This window comes from Alternaria viburni, assembly GCF_023758015.1.
Source record: "Alternaria viburni strain BMP 2772 chromosome Unknown scaffold_25, whole genome shotgun sequence".
In the NCBI taxonomy this organism is placed as follows: Eukaryota; Fungi; Ascomycota; class Dothideomycetes; order Pleosporales; family Pleosporaceae; genus Alternaria; species Alternaria viburni.
Genome location: NW_026055794.1, coordinates 280899 through 298839, shown reverse-complemented (window position 1 = coordinate 298839; position 17941 = coordinate 280899). Strand labels below are relative to the sequence as shown.

The 17941-nt window shown below is 52.6% G+C and overlaps 8 protein-coding genes and 1 non-coding gene across 9 annotated transcripts; 6 read left to right on the top strand and 3 right to left on the bottom strand.

Annotated features, from left to right (window-relative positions):
* Positions 1–379: 379 nt before the first annotated feature.
* Positions 380–956, top strand: J4E79_009508 (uncharacterized protein; the record flags this gene model as incomplete). Its single annotated transcript, XM_049358353.1, has 2 exons — positions 380–557; positions 718–956. 2 exons carry the CDS (start codon positions 380–382, stop codon positions 954–956), a joined length of 417 nt encoding a protein of 138 aa, XP_049207208.1.
* Positions 957–2578: 1622 nt separating this feature from the next.
* On the top strand, positions 2579–2687 carry J4E79_009507. Its single transcript has one exon. It is a non-coding gene; the product is annotated as a tRNA-Lys (tRNA).
* A 666-nt stretch (positions 2688–3353) lies between these two features.
* J4E79_009506 (uncharacterized protein) lies at positions 3354–3704 on the bottom strand (the record flags this gene model as incomplete). The annotated part of the gene is given in 2 exon segments (XM_049358352.1): positions 3354–3397; positions 3416–3704. The coding sequence occupies 2 exon segments, from the start codon at positions 3702–3704 to the stop codon at positions 3354–3356; spliced, it is 333 nt and encodes a 110-aa protein (XP_049207207.1).
* Positions 3705–4857: 1153 nt separating this feature from the next.
* On the bottom strand, positions 4858–5982 carry J4E79_009505 (uncharacterized protein; the record flags this gene model as incomplete). Its single annotated transcript, XM_049358351.1, has 1 exon — positions 4858–5982. The coding sequence occupies one exon, from the start codon at positions 5980–5982 to the stop codon at positions 4858–4860; it is 1125 nt and encodes a 374-aa protein (XP_049207206.1).
* Positions 5983–6510: 528 nt separating this feature from the next.
* J4E79_009504 (uncharacterized protein) lies at positions 6511–7059 on the bottom strand (the record flags this gene model as incomplete). The annotated part of the gene is made up of 3 exons (XM_049358350.1): positions 6511–6732; positions 6784–6899; positions 6951–7059. The coding sequence occupies 3 exons, from the start codon at positions 7057–7059 to the stop codon at positions 6511–6513; spliced, it is 447 nt and encodes a 148-aa protein (XP_049207205.1).
* A 521-nt stretch (positions 7060–7580) lies between these two features.
* J4E79_009503 (uncharacterized protein) lies at positions 7581–8659 on the top strand (the record flags this gene model as incomplete). Its single annotated transcript, XM_049358349.1, has 2 exons — positions 7581–8282; positions 8327–8659. 2 exons carry the CDS (start codon positions 7581–7583, stop codon positions 8657–8659), a joined length of 1035 nt encoding a protein of 344 aa, XP_049207204.1.
* A 1037-nt stretch (positions 8660–9696) lies between these two features.
* On the top strand, positions 9697–10482 carry J4E79_009502 (uncharacterized protein; the record flags this gene model as incomplete). Its single annotated transcript, XM_049358348.1, has 2 exons — positions 9697–9859; positions 9950–10482. 2 exons carry the CDS (start codon positions 9697–9699, stop codon positions 10480–10482), a joined length of 696 nt encoding a protein of 231 aa, XP_049207203.1.
* A 2147-nt stretch (positions 10483–12629) lies between these two features.
* J4E79_009501 (uncharacterized protein) lies at positions 12630–14330 on the top strand (the record flags this gene model as incomplete). The annotated part of the gene is made up of 3 exons (XM_049358347.1): positions 12630–12645; positions 12700–13216; positions 13304–14330. 3 exons carry the CDS (start codon positions 12630–12632, stop codon positions 14328–14330), a joined length of 1560 nt encoding a protein of 519 aa, XP_049207202.1.
* A 688-nt stretch (positions 14331–15018) lies between these two features.
* J4E79_009500 (uncharacterized protein) lies at positions 15019–17714 on the top strand (the record flags this gene model as incomplete). The annotated part of the gene is made up of 4 exons (XM_049358346.1): positions 15019–15123; positions 15220–15598; positions 15853–16188; positions 16441–17714. 4 exons carry the CDS (start codon positions 15019–15021, stop codon positions 17712–17714), a joined length of 2094 nt encoding a protein of 697 aa, XP_049207201.1.
* Between the last annotated feature and the right edge of the window lie 227 nt (positions 17715–17941).

Here is a 17941-nt window from a genome sequence, read left to right as displayed (position 1 = left end):
AGTCGGCGTTTCTTTTGAACGGTTGGCGCTACTATAGTCTAACATGTCAGTGCCGTTCGGGTACCACAACCTGGGAGGCTTCGAGGCTCACGTTGTGGCGATGCCAAATCATTGTCGCGGGGTCGCAATTTACACAACTGTTCAGTTGCCAGGAGTTCGTGATCGGGAATCACCAAGAGATGTACGAGCGAGTGTTGCTGACAACTCGACGATGAGGTCCAAATTGCAGAACGCCGTTCCCGCCCGGGCCGCTGCCAAGGCCGGATGTCATTCGTTACGTCAGGCCCGCAACACGAGAGAAGCCTTTGCTGGACGTTTGACCATCCGTTAAGAATAGCCAACTTCAACCCTTGATCCCACCCCACCAATACAACACGAGATGAGTTCCTACGTGTCCCAATACCCGCCGGCTGTTGAGTTCGACCCTGCATACAAGAAATTCTTCGAGGACTTCTACGCTACGTCCGATGCAGCAGAAGCGCATGAGGAATACGTCCAGTACTTCACTAAGGATGCAACCCTCGTCATGGCCTCCAAGAGGGTAGTAGGCCGGGAAGGTTTGTCGCATTGCTTTTTGTTTCCAGCCTTGCGAACGGCTCCCTGGAATTCCATCGCCCTTCCATAATCTACCGGGCTAATTCATGGGCGTAGAGATCTTAGGCCTGCGCAAAAGTATGTGGGAGAAAGTTTCAACGAGAACGCACAAGCCACTCCAAGTGTTTCCGTTCGGTCCGAAGTCAGACGAGGTCATGTTGTACGGGACGGTCAAGTACGGCTTCAAGGCAGGCGGAGAAGCCAGCAAAGATTGGGCTGCAAGGGCGCACCTAGTCAAGGAGGACGGTGGCAAGGTGAAGATGAACTTCTATCAAGTCTACCTGGTGCGACACTCACCTCCTGTTCGCGTTCGTATATGTGGACTTGAAGCTAACCACGATGCTCAGGATACTGGAGCTTAGGATACCGGAGCTTAGACCAGGCAGGTAGATCTTATGTAGATCTACGATCGATTATAGGGGCTTTTCCGGCGCATGCAGTGTTTAAAACAACCGGCATACCGAGGTGACATTCACCGGTGTACTGTGAGCACTACTCCAGTGCTTACTTTGGTACGCTTTCAAACGAAGCGGTCTTCAGGAGAGGCCTCATATTCGGATCGGGCGGCGCAAGTACCGGGTCCACTTCACTCTGAAACACGCGCTGCGGAACCCCTCCGAACTATACAAAATTGTAAAGTGAACTGGAGATTAACGCATGGGGCTCTTCTTTACTATGCGGATGTGAGGGCCGCCAGCAAGTAGACGATGGATCCCTGCCAGTCACTTGGTTGTCATAAAACCTTACGATTCACGTTGTCGTACAACCCGACAGCCCAGATGCGAAAGTTCTAGATGACCTGTAGGTATCCCAGCACCGCCTCATCTCAAAAATATCATGCAAATTATTTCGAGCGCTGCGATGAATCAGGGTCCTGCAGGGCCAAGTGTTGCTTTTTACAACGTGGTGTTGCCCTGAACGTATTTCAGTTACACGTACATTGGTTCTGCCCCTGGAACTACTGTTACGGAACATAAGAATTGCTTTTTCGTGCTCATGTCCGTTTCCAGCGCCCTGGATTTCCTTTACGACCTAAGGACCAACCTCAGCCACAAGTACGTCAGCATGGGTGGAAATAGTTTGGTACTGCCGCAGTCTCGGCATGGCAACGCCACTCTGGGCGCCATGCTACGAACGTGGCCCAGATGCATCTAATGGATGGAGTCTCATGTACGAGTGCCGCGTAACGTTCTTCCAGAAGCCAGTCGGAGGCATAAGCAAAGCAGATGGGGCACCTCGTATGGTGCACCTACGCCTCGTATCATCTACAGCCGGCATAGATGCTGGACCTAGACGTGTCTGCAACGACAGGTTTCGCGACCTCCGCAACATCGCCGAAGTCAGAATACCCCTCAATCGCAGCATACTCAAATACAGCTCTCGTCCGGTGATGCGACCAGACCAGACTCCTTAGCTTTGCTGCTGGATGATGGATGTGGCACTGTGAAGCTGCTTGGTATCGTTCAGTCTCGATTACGCCGCGGGGAAGCAGACAGATCGCAGATGCTCGCGTCACTTTCGCCATATGATACCCCTGCTCGCAATCGTATTTGCATTCGTGTTGTGACTTTGCTGACGGGTCGGCCGAAGACGACATCATTGATCTTGTTCTGTGGCTCCGAGGATGTCGCTAAGAATTTCGGGCATCTCGGGCCATAGTTCACCCACCAGCAAGTTTGTTGTCACCAAGCAACAGAACATGATGTAATGGATGACCAGAAAGCTTGAGCTAATAAAGGGATGAAGCGCATTCATTTACAATCGCCTTTGTCAGAATCTGACCATGGAGTGCGGAGTTGCAGGAATGTAAAGTTCGTGGGGCGGGGAAATTGAAAAGTCAAAATTCACGGACGCAGGCGGCTCCCAGCACAACGCCCCGCGTTCCTACATGTCATATTTCGTAGGCCGCAACAGGCTTTGCTGTAAACGTCAGAGATCATATCTGATATAATTTCTCTTCTCTCCATCAACAGGCTACAAACCAGCCCGGCTAGCTCAATCGGTAGAGCGTGAGACTCTTAGTCTTTCACGGTCTAACAGACACGATTACTCAGTACATCTCAAGGTTGTGGGTTCGACCCCCACGTCGGGCTTGATAAGCTTTCTTTTTGTTCCTGGCGTCGTGGGTGGCAGAATGAAGGTCGTTGTGTTGGTGGAATGGACATGGCGACTTTTTTTGGCAGTGCCCCACCATCCACGATTCTGCCACCTAACAACATCACACGACGCCCAATCTTTCTGCTACTAGCCTACTCATTGTTGATTCATAGTCTAGAAATATTCTACAACATCATTATCTATGTGCACCCTGGGTTATCGGGCTCAATCCTTCCTCCTCGCAAATTGCACACAACCTTGGAATAGCTAAGCAACGTCCTCTATACAGAGCGCCCTATGCAAGAGGAACAATGAACAACTACCTCCTAAAAACCTACATTAAACCGAGTTTTGGTAAAGGACGGCTTAGACATCTATGTATACGGCAGCGCACCTGTTCAGGCTTTTCTTTGAGTTGAGGGCAAGCTACGTCGTACGCAAGTGACTCAGGGAGACCCGCAGCAAAGAGCAACAGCATCAAGCTTATGAAATCAAGAGTTTATAACGGATTTCAATTCGAAGATAGATCAAAAGAGAAATTACGACCATGAAAATAGCTAGAAGCATACGGCTTTCCGTGTTACACACTGATCAGACTCAGTAACCCAACCCAACCCACCCCACCCATACCCCTCAAATAACCCCTCAAACAACCCCTCCAACTACCCAACACTCTTACCACCCTCACCGCCACCATCTCCTCCCTCTGAACTCATACAACTACTATCGTCCTTCTCCCCCATCAACACCGGAACCGTCAACATCTCGCCCGCAAGAATCAAATTCGGGTCCTGGATGTTATTCGCCTTGACGATGTCGCATATGCCGACTGCGTTCTCGGCTGCGATCTTCTCTAGTGTGTCGCCGGCGGCTATGGTGATTTGTTTGTCGCTGCCGGAGTTGGGGTCTGGAGATGTGGAGGGTGATGGGGTGGGTGGTGTGGAGGCTGTTGCTGAGGCCGAGGTTGGGGCGGGTGGTGGTGATGGAGTTGCAGCTGGTGGTGGTGGTGACATATAGGTGGAGGCGGGTGGTGGTGACGCAGCTGGGGGTGACGCGGACGATGCTGGTGGAGGCCCAGCTGGTGGAGCAACAGAGGCAGAAGCAGATACAGAGGTTACTAGTGTCGTTGGTGCTGGGGCAGGAGGAGCGCCGGATACACTGCTGCTATGTTCGCAGCGGCCATGCCTGCGATGGATATGTGGGTGGACTGCAGCGGCTGTGCTTGACAACACGAGGGTTGAGAGCGCGAGAAGAATTGCTGAGGTCTTCATGGTTGCTGGTATCGTGATGCTGACTGAAGTTTGTAGGATGTTTCGAGGTGTGGTATATAGATTGTAAGTATGGTATTAGAGAGGAGAAGCTGCCCGGTAGGTGGTACGGGTTATAGGTCCAGTGCTTGTTGAATGAGTGGCAAGGTCTCGTGAGCGTACCACGTTCAGGACTGTTCATGATATATATATTTTAATCGCTTCCTTAGGGCCTAAGGAAAGAAACATTCATGTTCGAAATTGTGGATAAACGCGTTGTTCACGAATGCGTGAGCTGCTCCAGAACAATGGAACGAGTGCCTCCCGTCAATGCCGGCGTCCTGTTATTTCGATGAAGAGGTGTCAATGGAACGTTTTCTGTCACAGTGCGTTGGTGCTTAGCTGTCATTGTTTCGTACACCAGGCTCTCTTCCAACCTGTGATGTCGGGTTGATCAAACAACAACGGTACAACACGCCGCCATGTACTCGCTCTCCCAGCTTGGCTTCGCGGAACGGCGAATTTGAAGTAAAAGGCCGACGTGAAGATTGGCGATTTGCCGGTGTCAAGAAACTGCATTGATGGTACGGACACGTGCTGACAAGTGAAGCGAGCTGTGATGGCCTGACGTGTAACACCTGTCAGTTGTCAGAGAAGACGCCAGCCACGCGTAGCAAAGCATCACCGAGTGTCTAAAACATGAAGGTATTGCAGGAAGACGATGAGAAAAAGACTTCGACTTTCAACGTGTTGTGTGATTAGGATATGCTTATGCTAGAGGACTGAAATACTGTACAGTGAAAGAACAGAATGCGCTCGCTAATATGATGCGGTAAACGAACAATAAGCAAAGGTGGCTCTGAGTGAGCTCATGGAGCTGCAAAAACATTGAAGATAACAGAATGGAAACAACAGGCATTCATGCGCCCAGCGCGATAAGCCTGCTCTTGATGTCCGTGGGCCTCATCATCTGGTTGATGACAACACTAGAAATACTGCCCATGCTGACGACTGACACGTATCCCGGAGCGACTTCGCTGGCCAAAACCTCAACACACTTCATCGCCTCGTCTTTTGAAATCGGCGATCGGATAGAGCCTTGGATTGCCTGCAGAAGGGTGGTTGTGGAGAAGGAAACGCGCGATCCGGGTCTGTTCGCGCAGAGTAGGGAGAGTACACCAATGACCTCTGGAGTGCGTTGTAGAGCTGCCTTTCGCTGGAGTTCGGCGGGGGTCGGCGCTGCGGGACCAGCCTTTGCAGCTTCCTGCTTTGCGAGAATACGGTCGAGGAGGTTGGTCTTGCGGACGGCAGCAAATTCGGTGATCTTGGGTTGGGCGGGCTGAGCTTGTTGGTTCTGGCCCATGGGCGTCTCGTTCTCCTTTCCGAAAGAGGGTCTCGTCTTCTTCTGTGCACGGCCTTGTTGTACACTCTCCTTGAACTCCCTCAACCTCTTGCGTCCCTTCTCTTGTGCTGGCGCGAGTGCGGTGAGGGACTCGCATGTGGTGACTTCGGCAAGAGGAAGCTGGCCCAAGAACTTGGACATGGAAGTATCGTCGAGAAACGTGTCCATGCATGCCTGCTTGATATCGGCCTTCTTTGGCCGTCCCCGTCCACGCTTGGGCACTGCAATTGGTCGGCTCATCATCTTCTGCGAGGTGCACCATTGCGTCCAAAGCGTGTCTAGGCCTTCTTTGAACATATCCTGCAATCCCTCTTCATTCATATGCGTCATGCCGTTCATCATCGGACTGCTGTCCTTGATCTCGATGCAGACCTTGCCGCGGCCATAGTCGGAGAGGTAGTAGGGGTTGTTGTTGCCGGAAGGGCCATGGTCGAGGATGCCGATGAGGAGTCGGATGTCATCGTACGTGACTTTACGTTGCCGCCAGACCAATGTCGTTGATGCAATCAGGTCTCGAAGATCGGCAGGCGTTGAAGTGCCATTGTGGGCGTAATGCAGCGACAGCGCGGTCAGGAAGGAAGAGTGTAACGCGAGGAGGTTGACAAGCTCGGCCGGGAGCTGACCGGGAGCAATAGGCGACATTGTTGATAGAATAGTGGAATGGATACGACGATGAGATATCTGGAACAATGTCGATAAGTGATGTGTCGTGTGAGTGTGAGGTCGAGGTCCAAAGGAGTGTTTATGGGCCGAGGGGGCTGCAAAACAGGGAAGGCACGTTCGACGCGCTTTACGCTTCTGCGCGTTCGCGTCGCGTTTCCGCCCCACTTTAATGAAACTTGAACGTGTCGTTGCCCCACGCATCCGGCGTACTTTCAGCCCTCATTTGGCATTAGTACTATTTCCATTCTACTCATGACGCAGCGCGTGCAAAAATTGTCTTGTTCTCGAAGGAGTGGATCACGCAAAAGCAATGCCGTCGCGGCGCGTACCGTCGCCAGAGCTTCTCGCGTCTGTGCAACGAAGAGAGGGCAATTGTGAGTATTGTATCATATTAGGATAAGAAGCCCTGCGCCTATATACTCCAATGCTCATGCAAGATCTTCAATAACAAGCTCCAGCTCGTCTTGTCGCATTATCATTACATTATTAGTCCTCTAGACGTAGAGCTTACTTTCCGCCAAACAGTCCACCGAGCCATGATTGAGTCTTCGCGGCCTTCTCCTCGACAACGGCATCGAACTTGTTGGCGGCCGCGTTGACCTGCTTGCCTGCCTCGTGCATCTCGCGCTCAGCGCGGACCTTGGCCTCCTCGTACTGCTTCTTCGCATCTGCGCTGTAGGCATCGAACTTCTGCTCTGCCCTCTTCGCTTCCGCCTTAGCTTGGTCGGCCTAGCAGTGGTCAGCATACTGTCACGAGTAGTAGGGTCGCATTAGACATACGTATTGCTGTGCGCTGGCGCGTACTGCCTCGTAACCCTCCTGGCCGGCCTTCTTTGCTTCCTTGTCCTGGCCAGGGTAGTCGCCTCTCAGCTTGCGTGCGGCAGTCGCAGCGTCATCTATACATGTTAGTCAAGATACTATGGAAGTTGAATACCCTCCGGACGTACGTTCAGCTTTCCTCTCGGCAAGCTTCGGGTCGCCTCCAGCGCTGTAGAGGTAGTAGGTGACACCACCAACAGCAGCGAGACCACCGTATGTAGCGAAACGACGAGACATGTTGATGTAATGGGGTTTTTGCGAGGTGGTATTGATTGGACTTGAAGCAAGATCAAGGTATGTGAGATTCGAATTGGAGATGTAGAATGAGAGTTGTGCGAGGGAGGGGAACCTTGGAAGGCGTCTTTCAAACAAGCGCATGTGTGACGTAATGGCAGACAGCTGCAGCACGGGCTTTTCAGTGCCGTGCGAACCAGATCACCAAACTAGGACTCTACCGAGCGCGTCAAGCCGGATCCACATTACCTACACTCGCTGCTTTCGCTTCTACATGTTAATTATAATGTCATCATAGTATTTCTCTTCATCGCATCGTTGTCGCACCTCGATCGTGCCTTCCCAGCGTGCCGTCTCTTGTGCGCGCCCCTTAAACCGTTCACCACAACAAGCCAGCCTCGAGCGACTGCCTGAGCGACTACCGCGCAGCGTGCCGTGCCTGCCTAACACAGCGACCTCATGTATCCACGATAGCAACGGCGTTTGCCTCTTACCCTCCCTGACACCTCCACCACGCTTGTAGCATGGCGGACCAACAAATCCACCTCGTCGACCATACCGACGGCGACAACACACCGACCTCGGCTACACAACCCGAACAGCGGTCAACCACATCGGACTCGCACATCGATATCCTCTACGAGAACCAACGCGGTTGGTTCGTCTTCGGCATTCCCCTCTTCTCGTCCAAAGCGCTATGGAACCTGCGAATCGACCCTGCGCCGTGGCAGGATGCCAAGTTCAAGCCTTCAGCAGTCAACATCACAAATGCACAAGTCCCGGACCCAAGTTGGGTATGGGACTGGAAGAGCTGGTATGTCGACATGAGTCTGGATGTCGATGAAGAGGGTTGGCAATACAGCCTGCTCTTCAAGGGTTCAGCGTGGCATGGCAACCACCCGTGGTTCCACAGCTTCGTTCGGCGGCGACGCTGGCTACGGAGGCGGGTCAAGCAGAGGCTGCCACCTAAGACCAAGAAGAATGCGAAGGAGCGCATGTTTGGCGAGACATTCAGCATCGGCACGACACTGGCTAGATCAGCCACCTTTGGCACTGGCAGCGGTCTATTGGACGACAGCGCACAGACGAGTCTAGACGAGGAGATTAGGGATATTGCGACATTGATGAGAAAACTCAAGGCAGCTGCCATTGACCGCGAGAAGATCATCTACATACACAAGTTCATCGACGATGGAGGGGAGGAGCTGCACTACCTCCCAGAACAGGTATGTATGCTGTATTACCATGCAAACATAGCTAACAAGTGCAGATACCGTCCATCATGTCGATGCTCATCTTCCAGAATTCGCGCCGCCAACTCCTCTCCACACTTATGGACCGCTTCGAGGCCGCCAAAGACCACCGCGAACAACACAAGAAGGATCACAAGCCTGAAGGCGACGCCGAGGAACGCAGAATCAACAATCTGCTCAAGGCTATTGAAGCCGCGGATAACGAGTGTAAGAAGCTGGAGTATTGGAGCGATATCAAGAATCTGACAGAAGAGGGCAAAGCCGGGAATGCAACAGATCCCAGCATGGGGTGGGACGAAGAGAAGTGGCAGGGACTAGATGCGAGTGGCGCCAAGCATCCTGATACCTGAGTCTGAGAACTTGAGAAGGTTTGGATGCATGCATATATTGGAGTTTATCAGAGTTCGTGAGGTGCGGCTCTTCAAGGTCAGCACATCGGGTCAATTGGAACGACTAATCAGTTTTCGTATTGTATCGCAACTATACATGCTATCGTCAGCAAGAGTATCCAGCCATACGGTGTTATATCATCCATTCACATTCTTCACTCTTATCGGCCCTCTGAGATCCGCCAAACTCTCCACGTCCACTACTGCGCCCTTCTGCATTACTTCGACTTCCCCAGCCTCTCTCTTTTCCCACACCACCTTTCGTACATCATCCATGGTGTCTCTCCACTCTGACGCGTCCAATGCACACAGCTCCTCTGTTGACAGTGCGCGGGCAATTTCGGAAGGACAGATCGTCTTGGGCCAAGCCCTTGAGCTCAATAGACGGTCGGCATGGCGCGATAGGATGGTCCTCTTGGCGTCATTAAGAGCCATATTGTTTGTGCAGCTGGCGAATACGTTGTGCCAGCTAACGGATTCGACGTGCCGATAATGCTTGGGATGTTTCGCAGCGATATGGTGAGGCTGCACCGTCTCGATGGTTTCACCCAGATCTGGTTGCTAGACCCATCGCCCGCTGATCGACAACAGGGGTCCAAAGATCCTTAGCCAATCCTTTGACGTCAGAGCGCCCAATCGGCGCGCAGCAGAAGCAAAATAATTCGAGCATTTCAGCGTCGCGTCCCCTCCCTTCTAAAACCGAAACTGCCCGCGGACCTGGGATTGGCGTTTTGCCTTTGCGCGTCGTTTTTTCTTGTCCTGTCATGCCGCACCGGTTACCCCACGCTCTCCGAGAGCTAGTTGCAGCGGGGCAGTCCTTCGCTCCCGCCTCTCGTCTCTTATCAAGCTCAACACCGCTACTGCATACTTCTTCTCCGATATCTTCTCTGCTTCATCAGACTTCCCTGCGTACCTGTCATACTGGACGGGCAGCATCCCTATTGCAAGCATCCAATCCACAGAGTACTACCGCCAAACGAAACTTCTCGTGGCCCAGAATGACTGGAAAGGAAGAGCCAAAGGAGGTGCGCAAGTACCTGCAGCAGAGCCATGACCGCATCTTTGAAAACAACAAGAAATGGGCCGATGAGATGCGGAACAAGAACCCAGGCTTCTTCAAGGATCTGAGTGCAGGACAAGCACCCGAGTATCTATGGATTGGTGAGTTGCATCTGGAATGACTCAATTGCCCTATAACATTACTCCATTATATCACCCACCGCCTAGAATTTGCTAACCCAACACCTATAGGCTGCTCCGACTCGCGCATCCCCGCCGAAGCCATCACCGGTCTCGAGCCCGGCGAGATGTTCATCCACCGCAACATTGCCAACCTCGTCAACAACATCGACCTCAACGTCATGTCCGTCGTCAACTACGCGGTCCGCCACCTCAAAGTTAAGCACATTGTCGTGTGCGGCCACTACGGCTGCGGTGGTGTCAAGGCCGCCATGACACCAAAGGACATGGGTCTGCTGAACCCCTGGCTCCGAAACATCCGCGATGTCTACAGACTGCACCAGAAGGAGCTCGACGATGTTATGGCCAACGGCGGCACAGAGGAGGAGAAGTACGACAAGCTCGTTGAGCTGAACGTATACGAGCAGTGCCGGAACGTGGTCAAGACAGCGGCCGTGCAGCAGTGCTGGGCTGAGAACGAGTTCCCTGTCGTGCACGGCTGGGTCTTTGGATTCGGAGACGGGTTGTTGAAGGATCTCAAGTTCGACCATGAGGGCGAGCTGAAGGAGATTCAGAAGATTTACGATTTGACAAAGGATATGTAGATGGCGTCAGTGGGTGTGCGATGTATGAGTAGTTGTCGTGGCATTTAGCGAGGTGTTGGTGTCGAGGAAGTGGAAGAGATGGTGCTGCAACCGGGCTTAGATGCTAACGTAGAGCTAGTTACCTGAATCTCCCCAGTACCTTTGTAGGTACCACATGGGTTCACACACTAGTCTTGCAGGCTCACGCCAATCCCTCCACGTCTCGTCGCCGCAATCAAATTCCAGCGTATTGCGTAAACGAGAACAAGTAAACGAGTACGACTTGGACTGTTTCGCTTACGATACCATTCATGCATGCTCTCCAAAGAGAACGATATAACCCGTTCCAGGCCCACCTCCACCGTTCTCTCGAACACGATCACTAATCTCTGCCATCAATCCAACCTGTTGGTAACACCAATCCAGAATCTCGGTCCACCGGCTATCACAGCCCTCGAGCTGGCAGGCCAACTCCTCCACAATCCTCCTCCCAGAATATTGCATCCACCACATATCCTCCAAAATACAATTAATCGCACCCCAACAGGCTAATATAACCAGAGCCGGCACCTGCCCCATATCCGCCTTCTGAAAGAACTCAGGCTCCACGGTACCCAACCAAGGAACTACCGAATGCCCATCACTATCCATATACGCCTTCTCCAGTTTCTCCAAGGTACCACGAAAGAACGGCGTCGCCGCATCATCAAGATCCATATTCGCAAGTATAGCATCCGTCAACGCGCGTAGCTTCTCCGCCGTGAACGCCCTGCCCTCTTCTCCAACCAACTCAACAACAGGACTACCAAGTATCTGCTTCAACTCCCCACTATTAGCCCACACACTATGCTCCTCCACAATCTCCTTCATACCCATCGTATACCTCCTCACCCGCATTAGTACCTTCGACACAGATTCCAACGTCTCACCCGGCGTGGCCGGAATCAGACTAGCGATAAGCGCAACAACAGCATGAAGAGCAGTCATAAGACAAACTGGATCGAGACTCTCTTTTGAGATGCAGGCAAGCGACACCTGCTCATTAAGCTCAGATATACTTCTGTTCTGGTAGTGCAGTGCGGCGGCGACGTGGTCGTGGGATGCGGTGGGGGAGGAGGCGAGACTGGCGCTATGTAGGGAGGTGAAGGCGAGGAGTATGTCGAGCAGGTAGGTGTGTTGGAGTGCTTTGGTTACGGCGTAGTCGCGGAAGACGAGCGCGTTGCGGTGCACGGAGGTGAGGTAGGTGGTTGTGGTCCATTGGTGCATGAGCCGCATTTCGAGAGTTCGGGTCGCGTTGTAGGTGGCTAGGCGGGAGGATGGGCCGCTGTAGGCATCGTAGAGGGAGTACCAGCCCGGTTTGGTTGGTATGGGTGATCGTGGTGGTGATGATGATGAGGATGATGATGCCGTTGTCAACGCCGTCTTCGCTTTCCTTCTAGACCCAGTTGAAACGTTCTGTGTTGGGTAGGTGCATTGTTCTTCTCGTAAAGAACAAGCTCCGCATTTGGGTGTGGCTTCGTCGCATTTGACGCGCCGTCGCTTGCACGTGTCGCATCCAGCCCGTGACTTCCTATGGTATCGTTTCACTGCCATTCGGGCTCAATCGCGGCACTCGCATATTCGTTCCGCTTTAGATGTGGTAGGTTTTCATGCGCCTGGGGACTTTCGCGAGGAGACGGCATGGCTCAGGTGTGCTGCGGGGGCGAGACTTGTTGGTGCCTGGCCTGGTGCCAAAAGGAAGCCTAATTTGGTAGGTTGACGCTAAAGATGCCGATCAAAAGAGGTACTCGTTCTCGTTTACCGGTCCTGCACCGGAAGCTTAACATCCGCCTTGCCGAAGTAGTTATGCTCCAGAAGGACAAGGCAGGATTACTAGCGATCACCTGGGCATATCGCGCAGTGCTCCTAATGCACGCAAAAGCAAGCGTTATTCGTTTGATCGTTTGCCCTGATGAACCACCATCTCGCGAGGTCGGCTATGCCGCCATTGCCATCATAGTGGAATTGGCAGGGCGTTGACGAACCGCCTCCCATCGCAGCTAAAGAAACATGTCGTATATAAGTAATGTTGTCGCAGGCACCATTCTGCTGTACACCTTAGAGCAAGTCACCACCTGTTTCAACATCAAACCCCTATCTCGCACGAACCGTGTCTGTTCTTGAACAAGATGTATTCGGCTTTAGGTACGTTGAGTCCAATTCGTTCGATATGATATCTGTTCCTGACAGCCCGAACAGCGCACGGATTGGCTTGTTCAAGCCTTGCACAACCCTACCTCGATGGCACGACAATCACGAAGTTCACTGCAGAGCCCAAGACACAATGGACACCAGAAGGCTCGCCTATCCCAGCCGAACAACTCGTGCCGCTTCTTGGAGTCTCATCGTACAACATCTCCTACTGCCGTGTAGAGATGGCCTACACCCATCCAGGTCAGAACGACACAGTCAACCTCCAGATATGGCTGCCGGAGCAGTGGAATGGACGCTTCAATGGTGTGGGAGGCGGCGGCTGGCGCGCTGGTGTTTTCGATCAGAGCCTACTCCCGGCCATCATTCAGGGATATGCGGCAGCTTCCACTGACGGTGGCCACAATGCAACTGAAGTCTCCGCTCTTCCTTGGGCGCTCAAGTCTCCGGGTAATGTCGATGTGGTTGCTTTGCAGAACTTTGGTTCTGTGACTTTGAACGAGCTCTCTATATTCGGGAAGATGGTTACAGAAAGCTTCTATCAGAAGGCTCCCGCTTACTCTTAGTACGTATGACCCTGACATTGCGATGTTATTCGCGGTCAACGCTTCATCGTGTGTCTAGGATGAACAATGGCTAACAAAAGACACAGCTGGACAGGGTGTTCCCAGGGTGGTAGACAAGGCATGATGCTGGCCCAACGTTACCCCGAAGCGTTTGACGGTATTATAGCTGCAGCACCCGCACTGAACATCATCCCGCTCTTGGCAAGCTTGTTCCATGCTCAAGCTGTAATGAACACGCTCGGCGAATACCCGCCCAACTGCGAGTTCGAAGCGATTGGGGCCGCCGCAATCGCCGCTTGCGATGAACTGGACGGCGTCAAAGACTCGATCATATCCATCCCAGAGTTGTGTACTTTCGACCCATTCACCGTGGTCGGTCAGCCCGCCAACTGCGGCAATAGCAGCTCGAATGTCATCTCCAACGCAACAGCAACTGTAGCCAACGCTACGTGGTATGGTGTCTCCGACAGACGGGGAAAGAAGATCTACCCAGGATACGCGTTCGATGCACCCCTCCAGGCAACGACCGACACGGATTGTCAAGCCTCAGGTACCTGCCTCACCACCGCTGCCTGGCTACTCGGCGCACAGTGGTTCCAGCTTTTTGTCGAGAGAAACGCTACCTTTGACTGGTCTGTAATCACCGCGGAGCGTCTACCGGACTACTTGTACGCCGGCCAGCAGCAGTGGGATTCGATCATCAACACCAACGACGCGGATCTCTCAGACTTCAAGGAGGCAGGAGGGAAGTTGCTCACCTGGCACGGCATCGCAGATGACCTGATTCCTTCGGGTGGGTCAACACAGTACTATGACCGTGTAGCCGCGTTGGATGCCGATGTGGATGAGTACTACAGGTTGTTCCTTGCGCCTGGTCTTCATCATTGCGCAGGTGGCCCTGGTCCTGCACCCGTCAATAACGCGCTGCAGCAACTTGTCGCTTGGGTCGAAAATGGTACTGCTCCAGACACCCTACCGGCAGTTGGAACTCAACCTGTCAACGGGACAGTGTTGTCGAGGGATCTTTGCCCTTACCCGCTTGTATCTGTTTACCAGGGTGGTGCTGCGGCTGATGCATCATCTTATAGCTGTGTTGATGCGGAGAGTGTGTAAGGAACCCGCAGATGTTTGTACGTAATAGCGTATCGCGAGGTGGATGATTAGGGGACCAGGTATGATCATCGTCAGGCAGAGATGCCTGGGTAGCTTGTTGGTGCATTTTAGGACGCTTTGTACTTCTAAATTTCGAGCAGATGTACATGAATACAGACTCTTGCAAGAACTCTTGTTGCGGACAACGTACATTCTCTATTTTGTCAATAGCGTTCTCTAATACAGACCCGATGCGGTTCAAGGTCTAGCTAGTCGTTCGGAGTTGAGTGCTGATGATCGCGCGAGGCTGTAGGGACACCGTTTGTGGTTAATATGGATGGGGATCAGTTGGCGGAGGCTGGGACGCTACCCAAAACGGAGCTATGTCGCGAGGCATAGCCATACACTCTATCGCTCTGTCAGTACACGCGACTGTGTAAGCACACCGTTCCCAGGCTAATGCGAGCTGGAATCCTTCGCCCCAAGGATGGTGTTGTTGCGACGAGAGACGGAAGGAGCAGGCCAACGCCCCTGCCGCGGACTCAGTGGCGAGATGACCGAAATGACCGAGCACCGAGCCGCTCCACAGAACACCGACGGGTGCCTGTTCGTCTACCAGCAACCATGTTAGAATCTTTGAATGCTGTATACGACTCTTACTACGCAGTCAAGATAACTGCGACAAATTCTCTTGTATTTATGAGCCAAAATGGTTGAGCAACCTACCATCCAATCCGCAGACACAGATGGCAACGGACCAGCGAAACGTCGACGAAGACCAGCATTATCATGCGTCGAATGTCGCATGCGCAAGGTGAGATGCGACCGAGGAAAACCTTGTGGTGCATGCACTAGGATCAAATCAGCGACATGCACGTTTAGACCTCCACGTCCGGGGATTCGGCCGGAGAATCAAAGATCACCTGAGGACGATGCCTCCACAGGTCACAGCAACGGCCACGACCGAAATCCGGCTCGCTCTTCTCCTGAGGCGCCCGAGCTTCCCAGTCAGTTTGATGCAATCGTCAATCGTTATGTGGCACCCGGGCTTCTTGGAGAATGCGACGGCCAGCCAAAGCCTCTGCCCTCCAATAGACCGGCTTTTAGCTTGAACTCGCACTCGGACTCTGCGCAAGCTTCTATCATCAACAGCTTGTTGGATAGGATTCAGGGTCTGGAAGAACGACTGGCGAGGGCTACTCTGAACGATGACCCAAGGACTAGTACGTCGCCGGGACGGGAAAGTGCAAGTGACACAAGCGCCCAGTTTGTAAAGGCAAAGTACTATGGTCAGAGTCATTGGATGAACGCTATCGACCCTGTAAGTGATTGTAGCGAAGGTTTCCTTGTCGGGGTTTGTCTGTTCGAAACGAATTTAACTGACGGGTAACAGTATGACGCTCTCGGTGATACAAACACTACAACGAACCACAATACAAACAGGAAAGAGGTGTATGTCATTATTCCAGTCTTTCTCTAGAGACAGTAAATTTAATGGTAGTCTATAGGAACAAATCGACTGAGCTGTATGCTACTGTCTCAGAAGTCAAGCGAATGGCTCGCATCATCAAGGCCTCTCGCATGTCGCAGCCTTCCATTTCACCAGAACTACAGGCATGCATTCCTCCGAAGGAAATCAGCGACGCATTGGTGGATTGTTATCTCCGTACATTCGAAGGTGTCTTTCGCGTACTACACGTACCTTCCTTTAGAAGAGTCTACGATGCATACTGGCTCGGCACCACGCCTGCAAAGCCGTCCATTATTCACAAGTTTCTACTGGTATGCGCAATTGCCGTGCCGTTCTACACCGGACCGGACCAAGCCAAGCTTCGCGTGTCAGCTGCGAAATGGATCCAAGCCGCAGCGGAATGGCAGTGTGCTCCTCATGCAAAGTCGCGGCTCAACATGATAGGACTGCAGATACAGATATTGATTCTGATTGCACGTCAAGTATGTGGCATCGATGGTGACCATATATGGATACCTGCAGGTACGATGTTGCGGACGGCGATGCATCTCGGCTTACATCGCGACCCGTCTCACTTTCCCAAAATCAGTGTCTATCATGGCGAGATGCGACGCAGACTTTGGGCGACTGTTCTGGAGATCACTGCACAAAGCAGCTTAGACATGGGCATGCCGCCTATGATCTCGGTGAACGACTACGACACGAAGCCACCCTCCAACATCAACGACGAAGATATGGGAAACGGCATAGACACACCACTCGATGTGAGGCCAGCAACTGTATTCACGGACAGCAGCATACAGATTGCTTTTACACAGACCCTTCCCACACGCCTCGAGATCATTAGGGTAATCAACAACCTGCGCTTCGATCTATCATACGACGACGTATTGCGTATCGGCACCAAGCTCATCAGCGTCTGTCGCGAGAAAATGATCTTCTTCAAATCAGCATTAGCAGCAGGACAAAACATCACGCCGTTCCAGATCAAGATGTCCGATACCCTAGTCCGACGCTTCGTCCTCTGCCTCCACCGCCCCTACTTCTCCAAAGCAAGCGAGAACCCACGCTATCATTACTCCCGGAAGATATGTCTCGACACATCACTAGCGATTTACGCGCCAGCAACTGAACTGGGACCAGGAGAAGAGGACGACTGGACGCGCATGACGCATCGATGCGTGGGGTTCTTTAAGTCGTTCTTCCTCTACGCTATGTCAACCGTGTACTACGAGCTCAACTCTCAGATCAACGAAAGGAAAGAAGAATTGGCGCTATTCGCTCCTCTTGTATGCACACGCCCAGCCGCAACGTCCCCCTCTACAGGGTTGACATCCTTACCACCACAGTACCACGCCCTGCGTCAAGTCCTGGAATCATCCCGACACACAGCAGTCGCCCGCGTCCAAAACGGCGAGACAAACGCAAAAGGTGTCGTCTTTATCAACTGCGCACTAGCACGCATCGACTCTTTAATAGCCGGCACCGACCCCGAAGCAGCTGTACTTGAAGCAGCAAAATCATCTACCAAAGAAATGAGTCAGATACTAGCATCAGTATACCGCGAAGAGCACGGCAAAGACATCGACCTCAGTCCCTCCAGCAGCAGCTTCGCAGGGAGAGAGCATGGTCGAGGCGAGGGCGCTGATGATGTTACTGGGAAGCATCTACCTACTGGCACCGGCGCCCAGAGCGGCTGCAGTAACATTACAGATTTCCCTTATTTCGACGGCACGATGGACGGACTGAGTATGCTAGATAGCGATCTGGGAGATGTGAACATGGGGTTGGATATCGATATCAATGCGTACATGCAGGGGCTACCCATGGATTCAGTGGATGGTTTTTACTTTGGAAGGAGTCCGGAGTGGTTCTATGATCTTGATGGGTGGGCTGCTGGTAGTAGTTTCGGCAACCCTGGATTCGGTGTTTAGGCGCATGTTGGCTGCACGTCTGTTGTACCTGCATTGTCTTTTTCATGCGCACACAAATGTAGGTGCCAGATAACATCTGTCGACAACGAATCCTAAACAATCACAAAAGTGGATCTAATTCCAAGACTTCGTAGACCAGAGAATATCCACGCCCGCCGCACACGTGGGCGCTAAAAACGGCACGCCTTGCCTTAGCGGGGTTGGTGCCAATGCCTTGGAAAGCTGCA